General features: G+C 26.1%; 5 protein-coding genes and 1 long non-coding RNA gene across 6 annotated transcripts; 2 read left to right on the top strand and 4 right to left on the bottom strand.

Annotated features, from left to right (window-relative positions):
- The first annotated feature begins 34 nt into the window (after positions 1-34).
- Positions 35-3,375, top strand: LOC123265862 (Golgi reassembly-stacking protein 2). Its single transcript, XM_044729807.1, has 4 exons — positions 35-50; positions 150-825; positions 898-1,228; positions 2,730-3,375. Exons 2-4 carry the CDS (start codon positions 172-174, stop codon positions 3,062-3,064), a joined length of 1,320 nt encoding a protein of 439 aa, XP_044585742.1. The 5' UTR covers positions 35-50; positions 150-171; the 3' UTR covers positions 3,065-3,375.
- A 1,905-nt stretch (positions 3,376-5,280) lies between these two features.
- LOC123265878 (NADH dehydrogenase [ubiquinone] 1 beta subcomplex subunit 11, mitochondrial) lies at positions 5,281-6,058 on the bottom strand. The gene has a single exon (XM_044729844.1). It carries the CDS (start codon positions 5,931-5,933, stop codon positions 5,421-5,423), a length of 513 nt encoding a protein of 170 aa, XP_044585779.1. The 5' UTR covers positions 5,934-6,058; the 3' UTR covers positions 5,281-5,420.
- A 2,497-nt stretch (positions 6,059-8,555) lies between these two features.
- Positions 8,556-10,370, top strand: LOC123265879. The gene is made up of 4 exons (XM_044729845.1): positions 8,556-8,858; positions 8,943-9,018; positions 9,093-9,305; positions 9,925-10,370. Exons 1-4 carry the CDS (start codon positions 8,847-8,849, stop codon positions 10,074-10,076), a joined length of 453 nt encoding a protein of 150 aa, XP_044585780.1. The 5' UTR covers positions 8,556-8,846; the 3' UTR covers positions 10,077-10,370.
- LOC123265875 lies at positions 10,173-12,711 on the bottom strand. The gene is made up of 5 exons (XM_044729838.1): positions 12,468-12,711; positions 12,282-12,403; positions 11,866-11,987; positions 11,714-11,790; positions 10,173-10,322 (listed from the first exon to the last, which is right to left on the bottom strand). The coding sequence occupies exons 1-5, from the start codon at positions 12,598-12,600 to the stop codon at positions 10,195-10,197; spliced, it is 582 nt and encodes a 193-aa protein (XP_044585773.1). The 5' UTR covers positions 12,601-12,711; the 3' UTR covers positions 10,173-10,194.
- A 3,812-nt stretch (positions 12,712-16,523) lies between these two features.
- LOC123265874 lies at positions 16,524-18,653 on the bottom strand. The gene is made up of 5 exons (XM_044729837.1): positions 18,450-18,653; positions 18,263-18,384; positions 17,995-18,116; positions 17,849-17,925; positions 16,524-17,033 (listed from the first exon to the last, which is right to left on the bottom strand). Exons 1-5 carry the CDS (start codon positions 18,580-18,582, stop codon positions 16,900-16,902), a joined length of 588 nt encoding a protein of 195 aa, XP_044585772.1. The 5' UTR covers positions 18,583-18,653; the 3' UTR covers positions 16,524-16,899.
- On the bottom strand, positions 17,486-17,840 carry LOC123265887. Its single transcript, XR_006509690.1, has 2 exons — positions 17,737-17,840; positions 17,486-17,688 (listed from the first exon to the last, which is right to left on the bottom strand). It is a non-coding gene; the product is annotated as an uncharacterized LOC123265887 (long non-coding RNA).
- Positions 18,654-25,900: the final 7,247 nt, after the last annotated feature.

The raw sequence follows: 25,900 nt of genomic DNA, 5'->3' as shown, positions 1-25,900 counted from the left end.
ACGTCATCAAGAAGTCATTACTAAGTGTACCATTACATTACCAGTGCCACGTAATTTTAGTTTTCGTTATAATATTAAACCGCTTTAATTTTTAGCGAATTATTTAAAATAAAAAAATTTATTAATGATAATATTAAACACTATTAAAGGTAATTTAAAGCAGGTTAAATAATGGGCTCGTCACAAAGTGTCGAAGTACCTGGTGGTGGAACTGAGGGTTACCATGTCCTGAGAGTTCAAGCTGGATCACCGGGCCACAAAGCCGGACTTGAGGCATTTTTTGACTTTATTGTGTCTATTGGGAACATCAGGCTGGACCAAGACAATGACACGCTTAAGGATATATTAAAATCAAATGTAGATAAGGAATTACAACTGACAGTTTACAACAGTAAAAATCAGACTGTCAGACAAACAACAATAGTACCGAGTTTGACATGGGGTGGACACGGTTTGTTGGGTGTCAGCATACGTTTTTGTTCATTTGAAGGAGCTAATGAAAACGTATGGCACGTATTAGAGGTTCATCCGTCGTCACCAGCTGAGCTGGCTGGCCTCAGATCCTTCACTGACTATATTATTGGCGCTGATTCGGCTCTGCATGAAAGCGAAGACCTATTTACGCTAATTGAAGCCCATGAAGCTAGGCCTTTGAAACTGTACGTCTACAACACTACTGATGATTCGTGTCGAGAAGTTACTATTACGCCAAACTCCAAATGGGGAGGAGAAGGCAGCCTTGGTTGTGGAATCGGCTACGGGTATCTTCATAGAATACCTATTAGAAATTTATTTGATAATAAATTATATCCAAACCCATATCAGGTAACTATTTTATTCAATTATTTTTATTTTTTTATTTATTGTTTGGTGATAAATTAATTTTTTTATTTTTAGACCAGCGTTAAAACTCCGATTGCAGCACAAGCACAGCCTGTCAATTATGAGCCACCAGTTAATAACAATCCTGCCGTTACAACAGTACCTCCAGGGTTTACTATTCCACCTAATTATGTTTCGACTACTGCTGAAGTAATGCAACCTGGTGAAACTACTACAGTTGTTACACCGAAGATACCAACGATACCCATACCTACGGTACCAGTGCCCCAATCAATGCCGATAGATACGTCCGCACCACCTAAGTTCATCGATCCTGCTATTGCTGGTGCGACAACAACTACCAGTTCAGCCGCCAGTTTCTTCAATCAGCCTAATTATTTACAAAGTATGTTCAAAGTTCATTTTTAAATTAATATGATTTTTTTTTTAATTTAATTTTCTATCGTGGCTGGAATAAGCAAACTTTTAATCATTTTTTTATTTTATTTATTTATTTATTTATTTATTTATTTATATAAACAAATCCAACAGCTTAAGCCATTAACAGGGTCAATAGTTACAGTAGTTAGTATATAAAAAAAAAATTTATAAGGTATATTTAATTTAATAATTTGATTTATTAATTAAATTACAACTAAAAAAATATTTTTTTTTTAAACAACATTTATAGTTTTTTTTTTTATTTTTTTAAGAAAAATTCAAAAAATTGGCGGATATATAATCTTATAATTTCAATTTTATTTTATATTTTATACATTCATGTTTTTTTTTTTTTGGTAATTATTTACAAGTAAGGTCAACCCTATTTTGGGCCATAACTAAGTGAAAAATTAACATTTAAAATTTTTTTTTATTCAGCTTATTTTTACGGCGAATTTATGATACAAAATGTCGTGAAAGAAAAAATAGAGGTTTTGATAGCTTTTTTGTCTTTAAAAGTTGGAAAAAATTTTGGCTCATATTTTTGGATAAAATTTCTATTTTATCTTTTTTTGATGTTTTAATATATATATTTTTTTTAAAGTAAATAAAAAAACGAACAATTAAAAAAAAATTATCAATTTGATCAAAAAAAAATTGGTAAATATTTACAAATCAACGAGTTTAATTTTCATTTTTTTGAACAAAATTTCTATTTGATCTTATTGATATATTTTTTTTGAGAAAAATAAAAAAATGAACAATTAAAAACAAAAGTTGATTATCACAATTTTAACAAATTTTCAAAAAAATTTATAAATTTTTCAGAAAATTGTGATATTCAACTTTTTTTTTTTTTTTTTTTAATTGTTCGTTTTTTAATGTACTTTAAAAAAAAAAAAAAAAAAAATACATCAAAAACATCAAAAAAAGATAAAATAGAAATTTTATCCAAAAACATGAGAGCCAAAATTTTTTCCAATTTTTGAAGATAAAAAAGCTATTGAAATCTTTATTTTTTTTCACGACATTTTTCTTATCATAAATGCGCTGTAAAAACAAGCAGAATAAACAAAAATTTGAAAATGTTAATTTTCCCCCTAGTTATGACCCAAAATGGGGTTGACCCCACTTGTAAATAATTACCTTTTTTTTTTATTCAAAATTTACTGGTAGAATAAAAAATTGAATTTTCTAAAATTAAAAATTAATATTATCGAGATTCTGTTATATATGATTAATTTTTTCAAATTCAATTTTTTGGTAAAAATTTTATTCATTTTTGTAAAATAATTTTTAAAAATTATAATTAAAACTTAAGTATTAAAAACTATTTAAAAGTTAGTAGTAACATGACGATAAGTCTATCAGATCCATGCATAATACAAAAATAAGTTACAGAGAATAATACGAGAGATTATAAGTGTAATAAATACTTTAATTGACTTATTAACTTATTGATTCAGATGCAGAGCAAATGTATCAAAGTACACCAAGTATACCCGGCATGCCAGTAGCACCACCAGCCCAAGCATTCCTTGTGGATACATCAATTCCAGAGTCATCGCCGAGTCTTCAATACAGCTTCAATTCACCACCAATGCCGCAACAAACGAACATGTCAAATATGCCGTACTTATCACAGCCCCAGGTGGTTACGACACCAATTTCACTTCCCGGCATGCCTCCCATCACCGTTTCAGCAAGCTTACCACAAACCAGCAACTTCTTTCCAATGCAAGATCAAAATCAAATGACAAACACCACAAATGTTCCTATGACTTCAGCTACGGCACAATAAGTTTAATATAGTATCTTCATAAAAAAATTAATCAACTTCGTCTGAATTATTTTCAGATCAATATATCAAGAGAATAAAGCTTAATGGATAAATGAAAATAATACAACTATTTTATAATAAACTCATTAAACAAACATGTCCATTTTTTTAAATGAGAAACAAACTAATTATTAATAATGAGCTTCTTATTTTAATGTTGAGAGCTCTGTGTAAATATGATTGGATCATTTTGGAAAATTTTAAAAGTTATTAATAATTAATATAATACTAATTTAAAAATATATCAATTTATAATCAATAAATATGTATTGCATAACCGTTTGGTTTTTATTATATTTAAAATTAATTTATATATAAGTTTTAGATAGTTCTTAAACTTATAGCCATATTATAAATTAAAAGCCAAATTTTTTGATTTTTAAATTTTAAAATTGCTTGTATTATTTAATTGCTGTTATTACTTTGATAAATTTTTTATCACCAGAAAAATTAACTAACTTAAATATGTGTAAGGTAAAATACCCAGTTACTGACACTGACCTAGTTGTTTGACACTTCGACGTTCTAATTAGCAAATTGTCTAACTCTATTTTAGAAAATCTTCCATTTGTACGAAAAAACAATTAATTCAAAATTGCTTGTCACTCTAAAAAACAATTTATTATCTAATAGAGGTATAATATTTTGGAATAGATCATTCAAATAATTTATAATTCGATTATTGCTTCAACAAAATGTTATAAAATTACCCTCTAAAAAATAAGGAGTTAGACTAATTGCTAATTAGAGCGTTGGCTTGCAATTTTATTCCAATTAAAAAAATAAAATATTCTCAAAAAACCAATTACCTAAAAATTTATAATTCACAAATTGTATTTATTAATTTATTGGAGTTGGCTTTCTTTTTTTAATTACAATAAAATTACAAGTGTCAATAACTAGACCAGGGTCAATAATTGGGTCTTTTACCTTAAAGTGTATCTAAGAATAATGATACTGAATATACCACGCATCTAACAATTTTTCAGATTTTTGTAACAATTAAATTACAATGAAAAATATTTAGAAAAAAAATTAAAAGTGCGATTTTCTTTAAATATTTTTTTATGATTGATTGATTGATAAAAATTCCAAAAATTGTGAGATTTCTGCTAATTTCAGTATAATCGAAAAATATTAATTTTTAGTATAAGACAAAAAAATTAAAATAAATTAATAAGACATCAAATTTAATATTTACAAGACTGCAGAATAAATTGTGTAATTGGTACTATAGTTGTAAATTTGATGAATATTTAATACATCAATTGAAGAAAAAATAAAATCAATTATGACACAGAAGATGACAAACATTCGAAATTTTTTTTAGAATTTTTTAGCAATGAAATTATTAATACTAAATTTAGCCAACGTTTTAAATTTTTTGATTTTGTTTAATTAATTAAATTAGAACAAAAATATGTATTTTAAAAATTGTACTTACAGTTTTTCAAGTTTTTTACAAATGAAATTTTTTTTTTTTTAATAATTTTTTCAATAAAAATAAATTCTAAAACTTTCCGATGTCGGCTAACTTAATTTTCATAAAAAATTCCACATGTGAAAATTAAAAAAAATTTTTGGTGAAAATTTTTAAAAGCATCTTTTTAATAATTCTGAAGTTAGCCGTCAGCTGCCAATTAAAAAAATTTTAATAACAAATCAATTACATTAAAAAAATTGCTTCTAAAAATTTTCACTCATAATTTTTATTAAATTTCACATGTGGAATTTTTTAATAAAATTTTTTTTCATAATTATTTAATTGCTATAAAATTGTAAAAAAATTTTTAATGTCTATCAACCTCAGTGTCATTCATTTTATTGTTATTAATCTGTTATAAAAATTAAAAAAACTAACAGTTGTCAGCTAACTCCAGTATCATAATTAATTAGTATGAAAATTAAGTTAGCCGACATCTGAGAATTTTTAGAATTTTTTTTATTGAAAAAATTGTTACAAAAAAAAAATTTTTTTTAATTTTCATTTGTAGAAAATTTGAAAAACTGTAAGTGCAATTTTTAAAAAATATTTTTTTGTTCGAATTTAATTAATAAAAAAAAACGCAAAATTAAAAACGTCGGCTAACTTTAGTAATATTTAATTAGTTATGATTTGTGATATATAATAGTACTAATAATTAGTAAGTTTTTAAAAAATAATAAAAAAAAACCAATTTAACATTTTAAAGTAAATATGATTATATTCTACCCCTTCTTACATGATTTCAATTACAGATTTTAAGATTTACTATGTATATAAATATTAACAATCATCGTTTGTTCTTATTCTAATTATTTATAATGACAGTGTAATTTAAATAATAATCTCAGTATCACCAAGTTCTTCATCACTGGGCAGAGTGAATTTAGATGGATCAATGAGGTTTACGTCGATGGGGCTCAAACCGTGGTCTTCTCTGTATCGCAGACGGAGGTAAGCTTCTCGCTGGGCCCAGTCACGACACTTGGGGTCTGGCAGGTAACAGAAAATAGCACCTGACAAAATAATGCAGATAGTGAGACCGAAGAAGAACGTCAAGTGCGCTAGCAACCTGTCGAGCCATTCCTCTTCATCACTGAAACCCCAACTGATCCAGTACTTTGTTTCAGCAACATCAGTGGAACTCTGTTGCTGTGTCACAGGAGAACTGGCACTTGCTTGGGCCTGGGTTGGCTTTGACGAAGTGTTGACAAAACGCAGTGATGGTATTGTTGCTGCTCGTGGAATTGGTACAATAACTTTCACCAGCCGAGGATTTTTGGCCAGCGATTTAACGATACCACTCCTCAGCAGTTGGTTCGCACTTAGACGGACTAAGTTGGCCATTATTCACTAGTATTTATTTTATTATTTTTATAAATTTACTACTGTGTTTTTTAGTCACTTTTTTATGTTACGAAACCGTCCACGATTTTGTACTTGGACAGGTTAGGGCTCACTACTATATAGTATATTTATTACGACATCTAGTGTTACGTTTTCTTATTTTTTTTTTGTTTTTAAAAATTATAAATTTTATTCATAAAAATTTTATTTATAATATAATAGTGATGAAAAATTAATATTTTTGAAAATTATAATTTTTTATGAAAATTAAATATATTACTAAAGTTAGCCGACATTTCTAATTTTTTTTTTTTTTTTCATTCATTAAATTGGAACAAAAAATATTTTTTTTAAATTGCACTTAAAATTTTTCAAGTTTTTTACAAATAAAAATTTTTTTGTAATAATTTTTTCATTAAAAAAAATTATAAAACTTTTTAGATGTCGGCTAACTAAATTTTCATAAATTAAATTAGCCGACATTAGAAAATTTTTATAATTTTTTTTACTGAAAAAATTATCACTAAAAAATTAAAAGAATAAATTTCACATGTAGAAATTACTTTTATTTTAATTTACAAGCATGTATGGATTACAAACATTCCATGCTTGTAAAGGTCGACCATCTTAAGAACTCCACTGTCCATCTTACGGCATAAAACAAATTTTATTTTGTTTAAGAAATTTTTTATGAAAATTAATTTTATACTATGAAAATTAATTTTAAATTATGAAAATTTTTGTTTCATAATTTATGTCATTTATGTTCATGTAATTTTTGTTTTATTGTAGGTTTTAGCAAATAAAAAGCTCTTCGAAGTTGAAAAAAAATGTATTAAAACTAAACAAGATGTAGAAGAAATTATGCACACAATAAATACAATGTTAATATGTGATGGTACTGGATGTTGCGAACAAAAGTAAGTAGATATTTAAAAAAATTATAAATTTTAATACCCCTGAGAACTTAACTTATCTAAATTGATTTCAGATATTCCAGTGATTGCTGTTTCATTGTGAAACCGCATAAGACGTACAATAAAACAGGACGCGTAAGATGTGAGTTCTGTAAAAAACTCTTAAAGAAGATATCAGGCACCAGAAAAATTGAACAAAGAAAATCCGAAAAGAGAAAGGAAATTAATAAGAAAGTGAAGAAGATGAAAGCAGAAAATGCTCGTCTTAAAGCAAAGGTATAGTGCTATTTGTAAATTGTAAAAATTTGTTAATACTAATACATCAGTGCATGTAATTTCATATGTATTTTACTTTTAGGCTGATAAGTTGAAAAATCATCTCGATAATACTCGTACACGTCTCAAGGATATAAAAAATAAACAGATTAAGGATCTTATTAAAGAAAATATTGTCTCCGCTCATATTAAAATGGTCAAAGCATGCTAGCAGCTGCTAAACGAAAAAGTCTGAACTTAAAAATGATGTTCGTATCTTAGCTGGACTTCGAATACGATTTAAAATATTAATTTATTACACAGTCAGAAAGGCGATTAGTCATCGAATGATTGGACTATCTGTTAAATAAAGTATAAAAATGGATCAAAGTAGAAAAATATAAAAAAAAAGATGAATTTATTCAAAAAAAAAAGATAAATTATATGAAAGAAAGAAAAATTGGTGATAGCAGTATTAATACATATTTGTATGTGGATCTTGATGACTTATAAATAGGAAAGTTGATTAAATTAAAGTCTGATAAAACTATAAGAGATTTTAATATATTAATTGACAAAAGAATTTTATAATGTTTCACTATCGTAATATTCTTTATAAACAGTTACATTAAGTATGTGAAAAATAAAAAAATATTTTTGGAAGAATCTAAAGAACTTCTTTCTAGTTTGTTTATTAATCATTTGCCTTTTGATTGTTATGTTATGTATCAGAAAATGAAATATTGAGCGAGTCAATTCATCGCTGGATTACAACGGAAAAATATGCGAATATAATTAACGAAAATGATATTGCAGACCAGATAAATTATATGAAAGACGGAAAAATTAGTAATAGCAGTTACACTGTTGAAAAGTTGTTGACTTGTGAAATTAATGAGTTAATTAAATGATGTCTTTTAGAGCCATGAGGAAATTTGACATATTAACTGAACAAAATTTTCTCAATATGATAAGAGGAGAATATTTTTGGATTGAAAAATTTTTTAAATGCTATTAGCAGAAAATTTATATTTATTTATCAAGATAGATTGACAAATTTGCAGTTCTTATTTTAAGTACGAATTATAGAAAATTTGTTTTTTAATTCCACTTTCAAAAATTGAAACAAAATTATGAATGCAATTTTTCAAAAATATTTTTTAGTACTAATTTATTCTTTAAATAAAACAAAAAAAAATTTATGTCTGCTTATTTCAGTATTATGGAAATTTTTCCATTTTTTTTTTTTAAGTATTAATGAATAGTTATAATTATGAATAGTTTATTTTTAATTATTATTGAATTAAAATTGAAAAATTTTAATTCAAGATCTAGATATAACTTTTGATAAATTCAATCAAAATTCTATCACGGTTAATCTTAAGATAACATATCTCAAATTTCTGATAAATAATAAAAATTGTAAATAATTAAAAGTTTTAAGTATTCAATTGTTATAAGAAAATTTTATTACAGAGGACTTTATCCCGTTGCGCCATCAGTGACACACTAAAACATTTCAATACAAAATTAATTCTATCGATCTCGTATGTATACAATGTATACAGGTAAACACAATATTTTTAAATATTCATGAAGCAATTGCGAGTATTAAAGTAGTATTTCAGTATTGAAACAAAGTACTTACTATAAGAAAGTAAATAAATAAACTGATATTTATTAATTTGTGGTTAATATATTTCTGAACTCTAAATTCACTTAACCTAATAAATTTTCAATCATGACAAATCTTGTAAGTAGTGATACTATAAAAGTGAAATTCACTATTGCAATGATAACAATTTTTTATGTTTAATTAATCATAAAAAAATTACAGAGAAATACCATGGAGTCGGTTGATCCCCAACATTATGAAAGATTGAGTAATTACGTTGACTTATTTGCAATAAAGTGTAAGTAGCTGTCAATCTTAAAACCAATTATTTTAATAGAATATTTAAATAATTAATTAATTAATTAATTTTAGATTCTAAAATGAAGAAAAATTTCAACAAATTCATGATTGATGCACGAGTTTATGAAATATTAGACCAAATATTAAAATATTTAATGTCGCATCCAATTTTGACAGCTTTTTGTGTGCTACTGGTAGCAACATTTGTAATTCCTATATTTTTGTTCATATCTTTCGCCCTTATCAACGTCGCATTTGCACTTACTGGATTTATTGTCGTAGAAGGTAAGCCTGACAGGGAAGTATTTATGACACTGAAGTATGAAAATTAATTTAGCAGATATTTGATAATTTAAAAAATTTTTTTGACAAATAAATTATGATAAAAAAAATTATAATAAAAAATTAACATGTAGAGATTTGAAAAAATTAAAAATGCAATTTTTCGGAACAAATTTATTTGTCAAAAAAACTAAAATATAATCAAGTGACTGCTAACTTTAATGTCATCACTGAAGTTGACAGATATTATAAATTTTTTATAATTTTATAGCAATGAAATTATGATGAAAAAAATTTAATAAAAAAATCCACGTGTGAAAATTAAAAAAACTTATTACCCTTATTAAAAAAAAAATTTAAAACGATTCAACCCATGCAAAATGTATATCTATATATTTGTAAAGTTGAATCTTATTTTAATCGCTTTGAGCCATTTCGAATCTTTTCAAATCTGTTCTTATCACTATAGTGAAAATTTTTTCAAACATTTTTTTATTGTAATTGATTTGTCATAAAAATTAAAAAAATTTACAGTTTTTAGCTAACTTCAGTATCATAAGTCATAACATAAGTATTTAAATATCAATCATTTAATTAATTAAAAATTAATAATTTATTACAGTTGCAGTACTTACAGTTGGAGCGACGGTACTATGTTCAATATTTTTTTGCATTTTAACAACAATCGTTGGAATTGGAATAATGTGCGCGTTAACTTGGTCAGTTGTTTATTATTTTTTGACAGTGTTGAGAAATATTCGAAGTGCACAATAAATTCTCAGTATAAAATTTATTTAATTTTAATATAAGATTCTATTTACAATTATTTAGAATTATTTAATACATAAATAATATATTTATAAAATTATTAATATTTTATTATCTAATGTTATTAATTATGGTTTGGAGATTTGGAATTTTTAGAACACTTCAAAATTTCAGTCCAAAGTTTAGCTTCAATTTTTTTTTCGTTTTTGCCCAGAGAAAACGACTGAATATACTCTTGCCAATCCGTGATAACTGTATATCTGATTAAGGAATAATCACTTGTAAAAAATTGCATTTTAATTGAATGGTTTTTTTTTATCATTTTTTATATCAATGCAAGTTGTAAGTACGAAAAAAAAATGAAGTCAAAAATAAAAATTGATGTTAAATAAAACTTATTAATGATAAAATTCATGGTAATTATTTACAAGTGGGGTCAATCCCATTTTTGGCCATAACTAGGTGAACAATTAACATTTTCAAATTTTTTTTTATTCTGCTTATTTTAACAGCGCATTTATGATAAAAAATGACGTGAAAGAAAAAAAAATCAAGATTTCGATAGCTCTTTTGCCTTCAAAAGTTGGAAAAAATTTTGGCTAGTGTTTTTGGATAAAATTTTTATTCTATCTTTTTTAGATATTTTTATCAATACTTTTATTGAATTCAATACTTTTTTGGAAAGTACATAAAAAAAACGATTAAAAAAAAAAAAAAAAAAAAAAAAAAGTTGAATATCACAATTTTCTAAAAAATTTATAAATTTTTTTGGAAATTTGTTAAAATTGTGATAATCAACTTTTTTTTTTTTAATTGTTTATTTTTTTTTATTTTCAAAAAAAAATATATCAAAACTATATCAATAGTGCATGGTCTATTTATTGATGAAGACCCTATCATCACACGATCACACAGAATAGCGACCAAAAATAACAATATCACTTCCAAGATACCAAATTTTGTCACTGCAACCTACGAACATTCGTTTGTCATATCAGCTAGACGGTTTTAGCAAGATTTGCCTCCGGAAATTTCTAATTCTCTTGGTTTAGAATCTTTTAAAACGAAAGTATTCGATTTTCTTAAAAATCTTGAAGAACAATAAAATAGTGAGCTGGTAAAAATTGATCATTCCAAAATACTTAAAAAACGATATATCCACTTGTGTATTATCTAAATCTTATATCTTAAGCTATAATGTAAATTTTATATTTTAATATGTATGTATTAACAGTACTTATGTGAAGTATAACTTTATTTATATAATTTTTGCCATTCGGCTTCGCGCCTTGACATTTAAACTTAATAAATAAATAAAAAACTAAAATAGAATCAAATGGAAATTTCGTTCAAAAAAATGAAAATTAAAATGGTTGACCCCACTTGTAAATATTTACCAAATTTATGAATAATTAAAGATACTGATGTTAACTAACATTAGAATTTTTTAAATAATTTTATAGCAATGAAATTATTCTGGAAAAAAATTTAATAAATAAATTCCACTTGTGAAAATTGAAAAAAATTATTAGTGGAAATTTTTTAAAGCATTTTTTTTTTGTAATTAATTTTTTATAAAAATTTACAGTCAGCTAACTTCAGTATTATAATTATTATTATGTTAATAAACGTAAAAAGGATACATCCACTAGTTCTATCGTCAATAACTTGTTCATTCCATACAACGCCCGTTAAATTTTTATAATACTTCAACCTGATCCTAAAAAATAAAATAGACTTAAAATATGAGTACATCAAAGTTTAAAAATTTAAAGATTTCTTAAAATTATTTTACCTTTCGAGTTTTAAAAGTTGTTCATCTTTAGGATTAGGTTTTATACGTTTTAGTGTTTTTATTTTTACTTCATACTTGTTATTTTCTAATCTTAAAGTCTCCAGTTCGTCAATTAGCTCTTCCTTGAGAATAAAAAAAAAAAAAAAAAATTCATTAATGATACTACTATCAGCAGACACTCAAGAATTTTAAAATTATTGTCTTCAATTAAATAAAAACTAAAAAAATATTTTTAAAAAATTGCCCATACATTTTTTCAAATTTTCTACATGTGAAATTTTTCTAAGATTTTTTTTTAATAATTTTTTCTATAAAAAAAAATTTACAAAAATTGTCAGATGTCTGCTATATTAATTTTTATGTTCATTATTATATTTTGAGATAAATAAATTTACTGAAAAAAAAAAAATTCTTACCATGACATCAAGTTGATTTTCAAGCTCATTCGCAAAACATACTACTTTTTGCTGCTCAACAGCTGATTTATCTTTTTCATACGAAACTGTCTTTTTTAAATCTTGTATAATTTTATTTTGATCTAAAATTAAATTAGTGAAATTAATTATCTATTAAAAATACTCTTGAAGTTTAAAAGTACTTACTCGCAATTATTTCACTGTTTTTCAGATTAACTTCATTTGATTCTCTAGTTAAGGTATGAAATTTTTTTATTGTATCCTGTTTTCCAGAAAATGCAGCGGAAAATTTAGCTCGATGTGCTAATATTTTCTCCATTGTTGAATAGTTATATTTATTAACAAATATATTGTTTATAAATGTGTCAAACGGTTTTGAGAGGTTAGGATATATTTTTGAATCTGTAGTTGGTGTTTACAAACATGGAATGGCGTCAATGGTCTACTTTACCTTAGTTTGATAATTTTTGTTTTTATAAAAATATTAAATCGCAAAGGCGCAAGTTATTTAAAAATAATAATAAATAATAAATTCTTACTTACCCAAGCGGCACACTGGCAACTTAATAATATCAAAAAGTTATCTAAAAAAAGTTAGATGCCAACAATCTCCACTTTCAAAAAGTTGACAAATTTTCTACCGAAATGTATCCCTAATGTCCTTACAAGAAGTTATCTCAAAAAGTAAAAAATTGATAGCATATTTACGTTAAAAAAATGTTGAGTAAAAATGATAACAAAATATAATATTTAAGATAACAAAAGGTTCACTTTTAGAAAACAAAATGTTATCTTTTTGTTGCGAAAATGAATAAATTTTTGTTAATATTATAGTTGAAAAATGATAACTTTTAATTATAGAAAAGTTACCCAATAGATGAGTATCAGTTAACGTTATTATTAAGGGATACTGTATATACGTTAAAAAATTTATGATACGAATATGAACAAATTGTACTGCAAAATTTGTATTAGACATAAATACTTATAGTTCATTTTTTTTATATTTCGTGTTACAAAATTTTTAACACAAAAATATAAAAAAAATGAACCTTAAATATTTATATTTAATACAAATTCCACAGTACAATTTGTTCATATGCATACCATAAATTTTTCACCCGTATTCAATCAGTTATAATACTGTTACAAGTGAATACTAATAACATTTTACAAAACATTAAAAATTTTTAATGAACATAAAAAGTACATAACTTTAATATTTCCAAATCTGAATTTCTTTATCTTAATGTAATGACTATTAAATTTTTTAATTTAAAGTAAAGAAAACAAGCCTTAACATTATAATTATTTGATATTCATTCTAAAAAAACTATGTTTTTTAAAACATTTCTTTGCTCACAACAATGTATTGCAATTTTTTCATTATAATTGTAAAAAGAAGAGTCTAAAATTATATTTTTTTTTTTTTACTTTAGACCACTATTCAAACATATCACAATTTTAAATATTATTATAATTAGGAAAAAACAAATTTACTAAAATTATTAGTATTAAAACGATAAATACTCAAATCTTTGTCGACTCTTTAGGGTGTTCGGGTTCTTTAATTTTCTGCTCAGCTTTTAAGCGATCACTTCCTCTCTGAAACCATTCTTTAATACGATCTTGTACTTTATCCTTAGTTTCTCCGTACTTTTCCACCAAAAACTCTGTTGAAATAATTAACGAAGTTGATCAATTAAAATCGTTTGAACACCACGCAATATAAAAATATCAATATATATTTATATTTACTTGCCTTTGTCAATGTTATTTTCACTTAATCTTCGCCAATTAATTAAAAAAATCTGCATCCAGATTTAGAAATGCACTGAATATACTGAGTACAATTGATGTAGTCGGGACATTAGCTAAACTTGTAAGAGACTACACGCGTTCTTGTATACGATTTATGGAACAAAAGATTTTACTTGTTAACGAAAAGATAACTAAATGTTTACAAACAAAAAAATTAGGAAAACGGTTGACCCTAAAGGCCATCCCTGCAACTTCCCGCTAATTCCGTTAATACCTGGCCGCTTTTTTGAGCTCTTCGAGCTCAAAAGTACAATCTGTGTGTTGTTTTAAGCTCTCCGAGCTCAAAAAGATACCTTTTCTATGCTTTTGAGCTCTTTGAGCTCAAAAGTCTGATAGAAGTTTCATGGAACACTATTTTTTGAATGTTCATACCGCAATAACTTTTGAATGAATGAACCGATTTTTACGCGGTTGGCGGCATTCTACGTAGTTTTTTAAGCCTTATAAATAATTTCTAAGTTTCAATTGGTCAAACTAGAAATTTCGAGTAACTCTGAAAACACTTTTTTTCGGTTTTCTTTCGTTCACGATATCTCTCGAACGAATCAACCGATTTTGACCAGCTTGGTGGCAATCGACGTGGTTTTATGATGTTAAGAGCTGATTAGTTTTTGGAATCGATCGGTAGAGCTGTTTGAAAGTTATTCCAAAAATGTCGAAGTTATGTTGAAAAATCCTTATTTCCAAATATTTCGTCGAGGATATCTCTCGAACTAATCAACCGATTTCCACGTTTTCGGCGGCAATCGATGCGGTTTTTAACTTCTGAAATTATTCTATATCATCAAAACGATCCGAGAAGAAATGACGAAGTTATGTGAAAACACTTTTTCGGTTTTTTCGGTTTTCTTTCGTTCACGCTATCTCTCGAACGAATCAACCGATTTTGATCGGGTTGACGCCGATCGGCGTAGTTTTTCAAGCTTAAGGGCGGATTAGTTTTGAAGTTGATCGATAGAGCCGTTTAAAAGATATTCCAAAACTACTTTCAAAAATGATTTTTTCTTTATTTTTTAAGATTTTTCAAGATTTCTTAAAATCTATCGGTCCGAATCGGTTCAAATTCTCAGGAAATCTAAGTTCAGCGTAGCCCTTTCGAATGGCACCAACCGCGATGAAATCGGTTCAACCGTTCAAAAGTTATAAGCGAGTCACATAGTCACACACACACACACACACACACACACACACACACACACACACACACACACACACACACACACACACACACACACACACACACACACACACACACACACACACATACATACAGACATAGTGACAACATCGCGGGGGTAGTCAGGGAAGCTTCCTGTGACCTTCAAACGTCGAGATCTGATGAAAACTCGATTTTTGCCAAACGGGGTAAAAACAATAACTTCCCGATTTTTGAAAATCTGAGATTTTTAGCGGGAAGTTAAAAATGTTAACAAATTGTTAGTTTAAAGTTGGCTCAATCTCATGACCAGTTGCGCATGTGTTGCAAAATTTAACGGACAAGTAATGGTTTACTGATTGAAAGTTAACCTTTAGTCATTTTTATGGATGCTCGAAAAGTTATACAAAAAATGTTAACTATTTGTTATACTAATATTATCATCTTTTAGAGTAACATTATTTCTAACTTATTGCTGACTAATTAAGCATTCGAGATTATTAACAATATCTCGCCACTTGTAAGATGACATAATAGAGTTAACTTTTCAAGTTGTTCATTTTGTTTGTTTTGTATTAACTTTTGTAATTTACTTAAAGTTAACTGAAATTGCTATCTTATAAATACCAAAAAGTTACTTGTATCGCTTGGGATAGTATTCACAAAAATATATTTATTTTTAACAACTTAGTAACTGATGGTGATAATTTTTATTTATTTTAAAATTCTTAAAATAAAAATTAAAATGACATTAAAGTTAGCAGTCACTTGATAATTTTTTAATTTTATTTAATAAACAAATTTTTACTGAAAAATTATTTTTAAAAAATTGCATTTATAATTTTTTAATAAAAATTAAGTTAGCTGACATCTAAAAATTTTAAGAATTTTTTTTCATTGAAAAAATTATTAAAAAAAAATTTTTTAAAAATGTCATTTGTAAAAAACTTAAAAAACTGTAAGTGCAATTTTTAAAAAATATTTTTTTGTTCTAATTTAATTATTGAAAAAAAAAATCAAAAAACTAAAGATGTAGGCTAATTTTAATATTTCTACAGGTCAATATTTTTTTCTTGTTCTTTTTGCCATTATTTATTTATTAAAAGAAATTCTAAAAAATTTTTTAAATTATTAAATATCTGTTAAATTAATTATCATAAAATTAAATTATAATTATAAATAAATATAAGTCCTTAAAAATATTTGAGGAAAGTAAATTAATTTTATCTGCTATTTTTGATTTTTTTATCATCATTTTACAAAAATCGAGACAGCCAGGTCTTTAAATATATAATAAATAATATAAAATATGTTAAAACAATGGACAATTGTACTGCTTGCAAGGTTAAAAAATGAACAAGTTCTTGAAAACAACAACAGTTAATGTGTAACACCTAAATATTACAGTGAAAGCTGTTAAAAGTTACCCAGGTTGTCTTTCTTGCTCTTGTTAGCGTTTTATGAAAACAGTGAAAGAGAACTATGGTAACTTTTAATAGCTTTCACTGTAATATAGTCTTAAAGATAATTAAAATACCTATCATATAAATAGATGAAAATTATATTGAAATACTTAAATACTATATTTAAAATTTAATCAATTAGTTATAAATTATAAAATACTTTTCGAAAGTGTCATTGTTAATGAGGTGGGGAGTCTTTTTTTAAATCAAAGTCCGCACATTTTTCAATTTCTTTCCAAAGTTTTTCTTCTACTTTCTCGTCGTCATTGTCATAATAAAATTTTTGCGTGTAGTCCTTGCGATTTGTAATCACTATAGTACTTTAGTTAAGAAAAAGTTAGACTTTAATTAATTTAAGGGGGGTAGCCACTGTGAAATTTCAAAAAAAAAAAATTTTTTTTTTTTATTAAATTAAAGTTTATACATTCAAAAATATGTATCTAGAGTTTTATATGAAAATTCCGAATATTTTTCAAGTTATAGTCATTTTTGTAACAGCGTGTCAAATGACCCTTGCACGCGCGGCGCTCCGACGAAAACGCGTTTTTCTCGAAACTACTTTTTTTGAACTGGTGAGAATTGCAATTTGCATTAATATGAACCGATTTGCAACTTTTTTTTTCCCCGTATTCGTCTATTCAGTAGTTATAGTTGCACGTATGCGATTTATAAAATTTTGATTTTTAAGATTTTTTAGGGCTGTTTGAATTAGAAAAAATGAGAAAAAAAAACGAAAAAATTTTTAATATGTCGTCATTTTTTTAAAATCAAAATTTTCAAAATCCCCTACGTGGATCGATAACCACATGCATGCAAATTACAACACAGTTTAGTTTTTTTGTTTTAGATAATCTGTTTTTGAGTTAGAGATCACACCGTGGTGGGGGAAATTTTTTTGGTTTTCCACAAAAATGCTAATAACTTCGTAACAACATGATATTTTTTAATCAAAATTTAGGAGAATAATCTTAAATGTATATTTTATAAAACAAAAAAAAACCCGATCCCCAAATACCTTTATTATCCCAGTCAAAAAAATTCCCGAAAATCACCTATTTTTTCGATCCTCACAGTGGCTATCCCCCTTAAAAATATAAATTATGCTCAATTTGTTTAAAAAAGGATACAGCCTCTGATTGAAGTTCTTACATCCTGATAATCCCATTTGATATTCGTTAACATTCTGTAGTACTTTAATTTTATTCTAAAATAATAAAAATTAAACATAATTAATAATTACGTTAATTGACTGAATAAAATTTTTATTTATTACCTTTCCCTTTCGAAAATTTGGTCATCATTACTGGTATTTTTTTTAGGTTTTATTTGATTTTTCCTCGATTCAATTTCTATGTTTTCTACTATTATGTGTGTTTTTTCAGTATTTAGTTCCTCCTAAAATAAAATACGGTTATTTATTAATAAGTAATTTAAAATTACCTCAATAAAAACGTGATAAATTTTCGATACATTTTAATTATTTAAATTTCAGTTAAAAAATATAAAGAAAAAAAAATTTATTTATTAAATAAATCAATTACCAATAATTCAGCCTGACTTAGTAATTCTTTTTCAAAAGACTTCTTGTTTTTTTCTCCAATTAATAATTTTTTTTTTAAATCAGTAATTTTGTCTTTTTGATTTTGTATCTTCTCTGCGTCTTCTATCAAAACCAACACAAAATTCAGTTATTGTTTATTATTAAACACATTAATTATAAAAACTTACGTGCTAGCTGATCATAACTTTGACGGTTTAATTTATCCAATTGTGCTAAAAGGTCATTAAATTTTTCTTTTACTACTTCACTACTCGGTACTGAACAAATATATCTGTCACGATGATTTAAAATTTTTTCCATTTTTAAAATAATTAATAACAATTATTTTATGTCCAACGACTTTTCAGATTTTTAATAATAAAAACAATGAAAATAACGAAGAATTCAAGGTTAGATTTTCAAAAACAAATGGTGTATTTATATTTATTTTTCTTTTCAGCCACATGGGGGCAGTAAATTAAAGTTTTGAAATAAAATTTGAAAATTGAATATGAATCATCTAGAACAGAGGTCAGCGTTGTACGTTGTATGTTTTTACGTACACAAAACTAAAATTAGCTGACAATTGTCAATTTTTTTAGTTGTTACAACATAGACACTTGAGTATTTTTACACGCTTTATATTAGCTTCACTTGTATGTCAGTTTGTCAGTATGTCAGTAACTCTCCGTGGGTAATCTGCGCGCCTGCGGCCTTCCTTGGTTCTGGTAGCCGTTTCTCAGGCTCGCTCTCCGAAATCGAACTCTGATTCCCCGTATTTATAATATATTTATAAATAATTATTTTTTATTAGCTTCACTTGTATGTTTGTATGTCTGTATGTAAGTAAGTAACTCTCCGTGGGTAATTTGCGCGCCTGAATATTTTTGATAATCAACAAATAATAGTTTAAAAACTAAAAATCACGCTTTTATAAATAAACCAAAACTAAAGTAAAAAATAAATAATAGTTTAAAACTAAAACACGCTTTTTATAGAAAACCAAACTAAAAATAGAAAATAAATTTAAATTAAGAATAGTGTTAAAATTTCAATAAATATAAATTAATAATAGTGTAAATAAAAAAATGTATTTTATTTTAAAAATCGTGGGGTGCTTTTTAAGATATTATCAAAATGATAATCACTCTACTCATATCTGTCAATAAAATATTTATAACTATTGACACCATGCACCTCACGCTTTTTTTAAAATAAAATACATTTTTTTTATTTACACTATTATTAATTTATATTTATTGAAATTTTTAACACTATTCTTAATTTAAATTTATTTTCTATTTTTAAGTTTGGTTTTCTATAAAAAGCGTGTTTTTAGTTTTTTTAAACTATTATTTATTCAATTTTGTTTAACAGCTGTTTTACACATTCATCGTAAGAGCTGCGCAGTTCCTGGCGAAAAGAAAAGATATTGCAAATTTAAAAACAGCCGTTAAAATAACGCTTTTTGAAGGAGATTCGATGCTGACGACGTCTTTGTGGCTAATCAAGCTGTAATTAAAATATATTATCATAGCGATCGTTTTGGGAAAATAGATTAGGGGATATGTTTCTAATGGTTTGAGATTAATGTAAAGTTTGAGAGCAATGTAAAAGAAGTAAAGAGGAATAAAAATGAAAAAAGTCTCGCTAAGAAACAGAAGTCAATAACTGGGGCGTCATAATAAACTAATTAAAAATGAAGGGGTATAATTATAAATTATTTAGGGCCAGTTTTTCAATCAGGGATAAAATTTTATCCGAGATAAAAGTACCGCCAATAAAATAAAAAAAAAAAAAATAATTCAGCGACGTGATATTGCTCTCAATATTAGTTCTCCATGAATTTTGTCGTTTATTTAAATAAAAATAAATAAATATATCATAAAAATAATAATAACCTCTTATTGTGTCATTTAAATTATTTTAAATTAATTAACACAATTATAAATTAATAATAGATATGTCAAACGCAAGATATGAGCTCGAAGGGCTCAAAAGCATAGAACAGCTACCTCTTTCAGCTCATAAAGCTCAAAATAATACATAAATTGTAATTTGGAGCTTGAAGAGCTCAACAACATTATAAGTGCAATTTCAAGCGCTTAAGTATGGAATTAGCGGGAAGTTTACAGGGATCTCCTTCCGGGTCATCCGTTTTCCTAATTTTTATTTTATTTATTTACAATCAGGAAGTTGTCACAGTTGGAGGTGAATATTTCTGTGACATGTGGCTAATGTTTATTTATTTTAATTCAAAATAAGTGACTAAAATCAAGGAGAATTACTCGTAGGCAATATCACTGTGCTGAATTATTTATTTTTTTATCATAAATGGCAGTACTTTTATCTCGGATTGAAAAACTGGCCCTTAGACTTTACATTTTTTTCCCGTGCATGCACTGCAAAATAATAATAAACCTTATAATAATTAAACAATATTTTATTTAATTAACTAGCTGTTACCCGCCCGCTCTGCTGGGCGTTTATAGAATTGACTTCCCAGGTAACATGTGCTTCAGCAAGATTTAGGTGTCAGTGTCTTGAGCAAAACTCCTAGTTGCTAGTGTCTTTTTCTACATATGGGTCTTGCTCAAGTTCATGTAGAAAAAACTGCTTCAAGATTTATATATCACTAGCTCAAGACATCTTGTGCAAGAATATGAGACAAGTCCAATGCAAGGTGCATTGAAAAACTTTCTGATGGATTTTTTGAATCAGAAACTCACAACAGACACTTACCCATGACTTGCTCAACATTTGCTCAAGATCCGTAATTCTCAGTAATTTGTTCATTTCTAAAGCATTTGTCAACCAAAAACTAACAGCAAATGTTGAAGCGTGACTTGCTCAAGATTTTCTCAAGATGCATCATGCATTATATATTTTATAGCACTTTTTCCCCGACAACTACTTGAAGATGTATTGATTCAGTGGTGCTCATTTTAAAATAATTTTGTCTTGATCGATAAAACAGTAGGTCTATACTCTAAAAAGTTAAGCTGAATGAGATCTACTGATCCTATAGTAAATATAGGAGGGGTAGAATGATAAGAACGGTCATTCAAAAACATTTGATCTTGAGCAGATCTTGAGCAAGTCTTGCACAAGTATATTCAGCATGCTTCTGGTGTCAGTCTATCTCAAGAATTGATATAGTTAGTTTATCGATAAGGATCTTCAGATTTTCTCAATTTTCTTAGACAATTGTTGAGCTATAATCTGGCCCAAAGTTCTTGTACAAGACTTGTTCAAGACTTGTCAATTGAATTTGCTACAAGTATCTGGAGCAAGACCCATAGGTAGAATAAGACACTAACAACTATCGAAATTGAGACCAGACTTACTCAAGCCTTGAAAAAGATTGCTATATGGGTTTGTAGATTTAAACTTGAAATTTAATTGGAGTATTGTATTGACTTACAGAGATTCCAAATTTCATCGAATTGGCATTTTACCTTTTATCCATGTGATCATTATAGCTAATATTTATTGTAACTTTCAATGTGCAATTAATATAACATTCCCGTGGCATTCTTCCAAAAATGAATAATAATTGACACGAAGAAAAAAATTTGAAATGAGCATTGAAAGTTTCAGTTAAAGTTATTGTAGGTCTTATAAGTGAAGTTGAAATCTGCCTAGCTTAAAGTGTAGTGAATTTTGCTGTTAATTAAAATTTCCTCCGTTATAAGAACAATTCATCGGTTAGTGATCAGCAAAAATAAAATGTATGTTAATCTCTTAGTCCGTTGACTGAATAGCTACATGTAAAGTAAAATTTTGGAAACGTTATAATGACTTTTTAGCCGCTGCCAAAGAGACGATTGTTGTAAGAAAATATAATTATTAAGAAAGAAAAATATTTAAATCGGTTGACCTTGAAGGCCATCCCTGTGATTTCCTGTTTCTCTTGAGATTCTATCAAATTTTATATCTGTAGGAACAATATAAATTTTTTGCCAATCATCACTTCTGTACTCCTATGTAGGGGAGGAATTTCGTAAGATCCTATTCGAGATGATTTCTATATTATAAACAAAAGGTTCTAACAAAAGTTCGAGACCACAGAAACTATTGTTTAAAATAAGAGATTTTCATTGTTAATACACAGTATTAAATATTGTGTAAAATCAACACAGTTTGTGTGTTAAAAACGGTTGACACGAAATTTGTGTTGAAATTTTGACACAAACTTTGTGTAACCCCTTTTTAACACAAAGATTATGTTAAAATATCGCCACAAGAGGGCGCAAAGAATCTTACACTTTTAGAGTGTCAATCTTAACACAAAATAAATGTTAAATAATTTTATTTATTCTAATCAACTGTTTTATACCTATAAAATAAATTTTTTTTATTTCCTCAACTGTAGTCAATAATATTTATTAAAAAAAAAATTTTTTTTTTATTTACATTTTATTAAATCAACAGTTATTGAATGTAAATAATTGTAGGTAAAATTTTAAATAATTAAATTGAAAAACAATTTATAGATTTTAGAAATAAAGCAGCAAATTAAAAAATATAATTGTCTTTATTATTTAATAATATTTATTATATTTTCATATTAGATTATAAGAATATTAGATTATAAGAAATAATTAGTTATAATGAAGATTAATCTTTTAAAACAAGGTTGTTAAACGTAGCAGGCAAATTTAGTTTGGCTCAAACTTTAGTATTTTTCCACTCCAGAATAAACATGACAGTCACTTTTTGACTTTTATTTACATCAAATTTTCGAATGTTAGATGAATTCCCACTTACCTAAAAATAAAACTTACATCAAAATAAATTTTTAGTATTGCATACTTGGTATAAAAAAAAAAAAAATTAATAAAAACAAAAATCAGTAACTGGCAGTTAAAAAAATTCAGAAATTTTAATTTATAATAATCATTAATTTTACAGAGAATATTTTTTCAATATCTACTATTAAGAGTACTTTAATTTTATAAAAACAAATTTTAAGGTTATCTTTGAAGAAAGAAAAGGTTATCTACAGTATTCAGAAATTTCAATAATAAATAAATCACCATCATCACCGTTGATTACATCAATTTTTTTGTTCGTATTATAAACTCACTTTATCTTTAATTTTTAGAATAAATAACTTTATTATTAACACTCAAAACACGAACAAAATAGATGCCATTGATGACGCTCACTTTGTGAAAACGGTTGCTGCGTAAAGTAAAGAACCGACGCGCTGTTAACACAAAGTTAATGTTATATTGATGGAGATTTTGACACAAACTTTGCGTTAATTCCACAGTAACATACAAAATGTGTTAATAAAGAGTGTATAACACATTTTTTATGTTACAAAATAAAGTAACACAAACTTTTGTGTTATTTTTAACACACTACAATTTTAACACAAACCGTTTTCGACACAAATACACAATATTTTTTACTGTGTAGGGATGTAATATATGAAAAATATATCAAAATGCATGTGGGTATTCAAATGAAAGCTCTTGATGAACGTAACATCGGGATGAGCTTATATCTTGAAAAATGTCAATAGTTAAAAAAGTACAGTTCAATTTAACAAAAGTCATTATTTAATAAAGCAAAATTTTATTCTTAGTTCACAAGTCACGGCAGACACATAGTGTCTGCAAGGTTACTAGTAATAGTTATTAATTTTGATAAATTATAAATAATAACATGAAAAAGCACAACGCCAGGTCAAAACTTTTCAAACGATACTAAATTTTACCATCAAAATTTTATTTTATTCCGTAAAATAGCATAATATAAAAAAAAATTTTACTTTTAAATATTTATCTCTGCATGTTTATATTTATAATCTAATATCGTATAAGCCTGAAACTAAACAATCAAATTATATTAATTAATGTCCGTGTTAAAAATTTTTACACCGAATCATTTACACCACACCGAGTCCAATAAAATTTTTTACAGTGTACATTCCGTGGATCTAAGATAAATACAAAATTTGTTAATACGTGACTTTACAAATAATATAATATTTAAAAATGGTTTTAAAATTTGACTCAAATATGTAAATTACATTATTTACAGGCCGTACCATTCATTTGGATACTGATGACCAACAAAGAAACAGAATGTTATCAGGAAATATTTCAATATATTGCTAATAATTTTAAAAATTTCAAGCCTGCACAGAGTATGTCCGACCATGAATTGGCAATTCGGAACGCACTAAAATTAGTCTTTCCGGAGATTCAAGCATGGACATGTTACTTTCATTACGTTCAGGTGAGTTATATTGATTTCATAATTTATTTTAACTATAGATAATGTAATAAATATAATAGAATAATTTGATAGTGAAAAATTTCATCTATACCAGGCTTTGATTAAAAACGCTCAAAAACATAAAATTATCGAAACAACGATTCCTGTCGACGACGTTCCGGAACTTTACATAACGTTACAGTGGCTAAAATATTTAGCACTATTACCATCGAATTTAATAATAAGCACTTTTCAACTGGCAAAGTCTAAATGTAAAGTGAATTTCGGAACGTTCTTTGACAGTTATCTCGATTATTTTAAAAACCAGTCAATAAAGCCCAAAATATGATTGATCACGCGTTTCTTTATAATCTATAGAAACAATTTAGTAATTTTTAGCGGTTTTCTTGTTGAAAATCATTTAATTTAATAATGAAAATAATATAATTATAAAATAAAGTAAAGTACCAAGTACTTCAACATTATTTGATAAGACACTGAAGTTAACTGACATTAGAAATTATTTTATAATTTTATAGCAATGAAATTATTATAAAAAAAATTTAATAAAGAAATTCCATATGTAAAAATTGAAAAAAATTATGAGTGGAAATATTTTAAAGCATTTTTTTACTGTAATTGAATTGTTATAAAAATTAAAAAATTGACAGTTGTCAGCTAACTTCAGTATCATTCATTTTATGACTTAGCAATTAATTTTTAAAAGTTTTTTTTAATTTTAAATCTTAATAATTATATTTTGATTAACTTAAAAGTGGATATGTTGATATACACTAGCAAGAGTAATAATTTTCTATCACTATCAGACACATGTAGAGTAATATCAATTTACAGGTAAAGTATTATATCAATGTTTCTAATAATTTTATGGTTTCTTTTCTTTTATCATTTTAATTGAACTTTTTGACACATCTATCTATTATTGCCAGATATTTATATTGTTGTTTAAACTGTGCCAAACGCTAAATCAATTCATTAAAAAAAAAATGTTTTTGAAAATATTTTAGTACGGCTGAAATTTTTATATGATGTTATTTAAGTATCTGAAAACCCAAAGTTAATTTTCCAAACAATAATTCAATTTTTAAACCTTCAGCTAGACCGATCTAAAAGTGAAAAGTGATGTGGTATCATTTTGCTTGGTCTATAAATAGTTTTCAAATATAAAGTTCAGAGAAAGGACTCAAGTTCATTGAATTAATTTGTGGATTAATACGATATGAACATAATAATTTATTGTTGTACAAAATTAAGATAATGATCAACTTCAAGTATGAAAATAAACAAAAATTCTGATGGTTACATGAAAATTAAGGTTACATTTTTTAATTAATAATTGAATCACAAGAAACGGAAGCATCCTTGATAATCATCATCATCTTCATCA

The sequence above is a fragment of the Cotesia glomerata genome, linkage group LG5 (genome assembly GCF_020080835.1).
Source record: "Cotesia glomerata isolate CgM1 linkage group LG5, MPM_Cglom_v2.3, whole genome shotgun sequence".
Classification (NCBI taxonomy): Eukaryota; Metazoa; Arthropoda; class Insecta; order Hymenoptera; family Braconidae; genus Cotesia; species Cotesia glomerata.
Note: the sequence above shows the minus strand (reverse complement) of the source record. Positions and strands in the feature narration are given on the sequence as shown.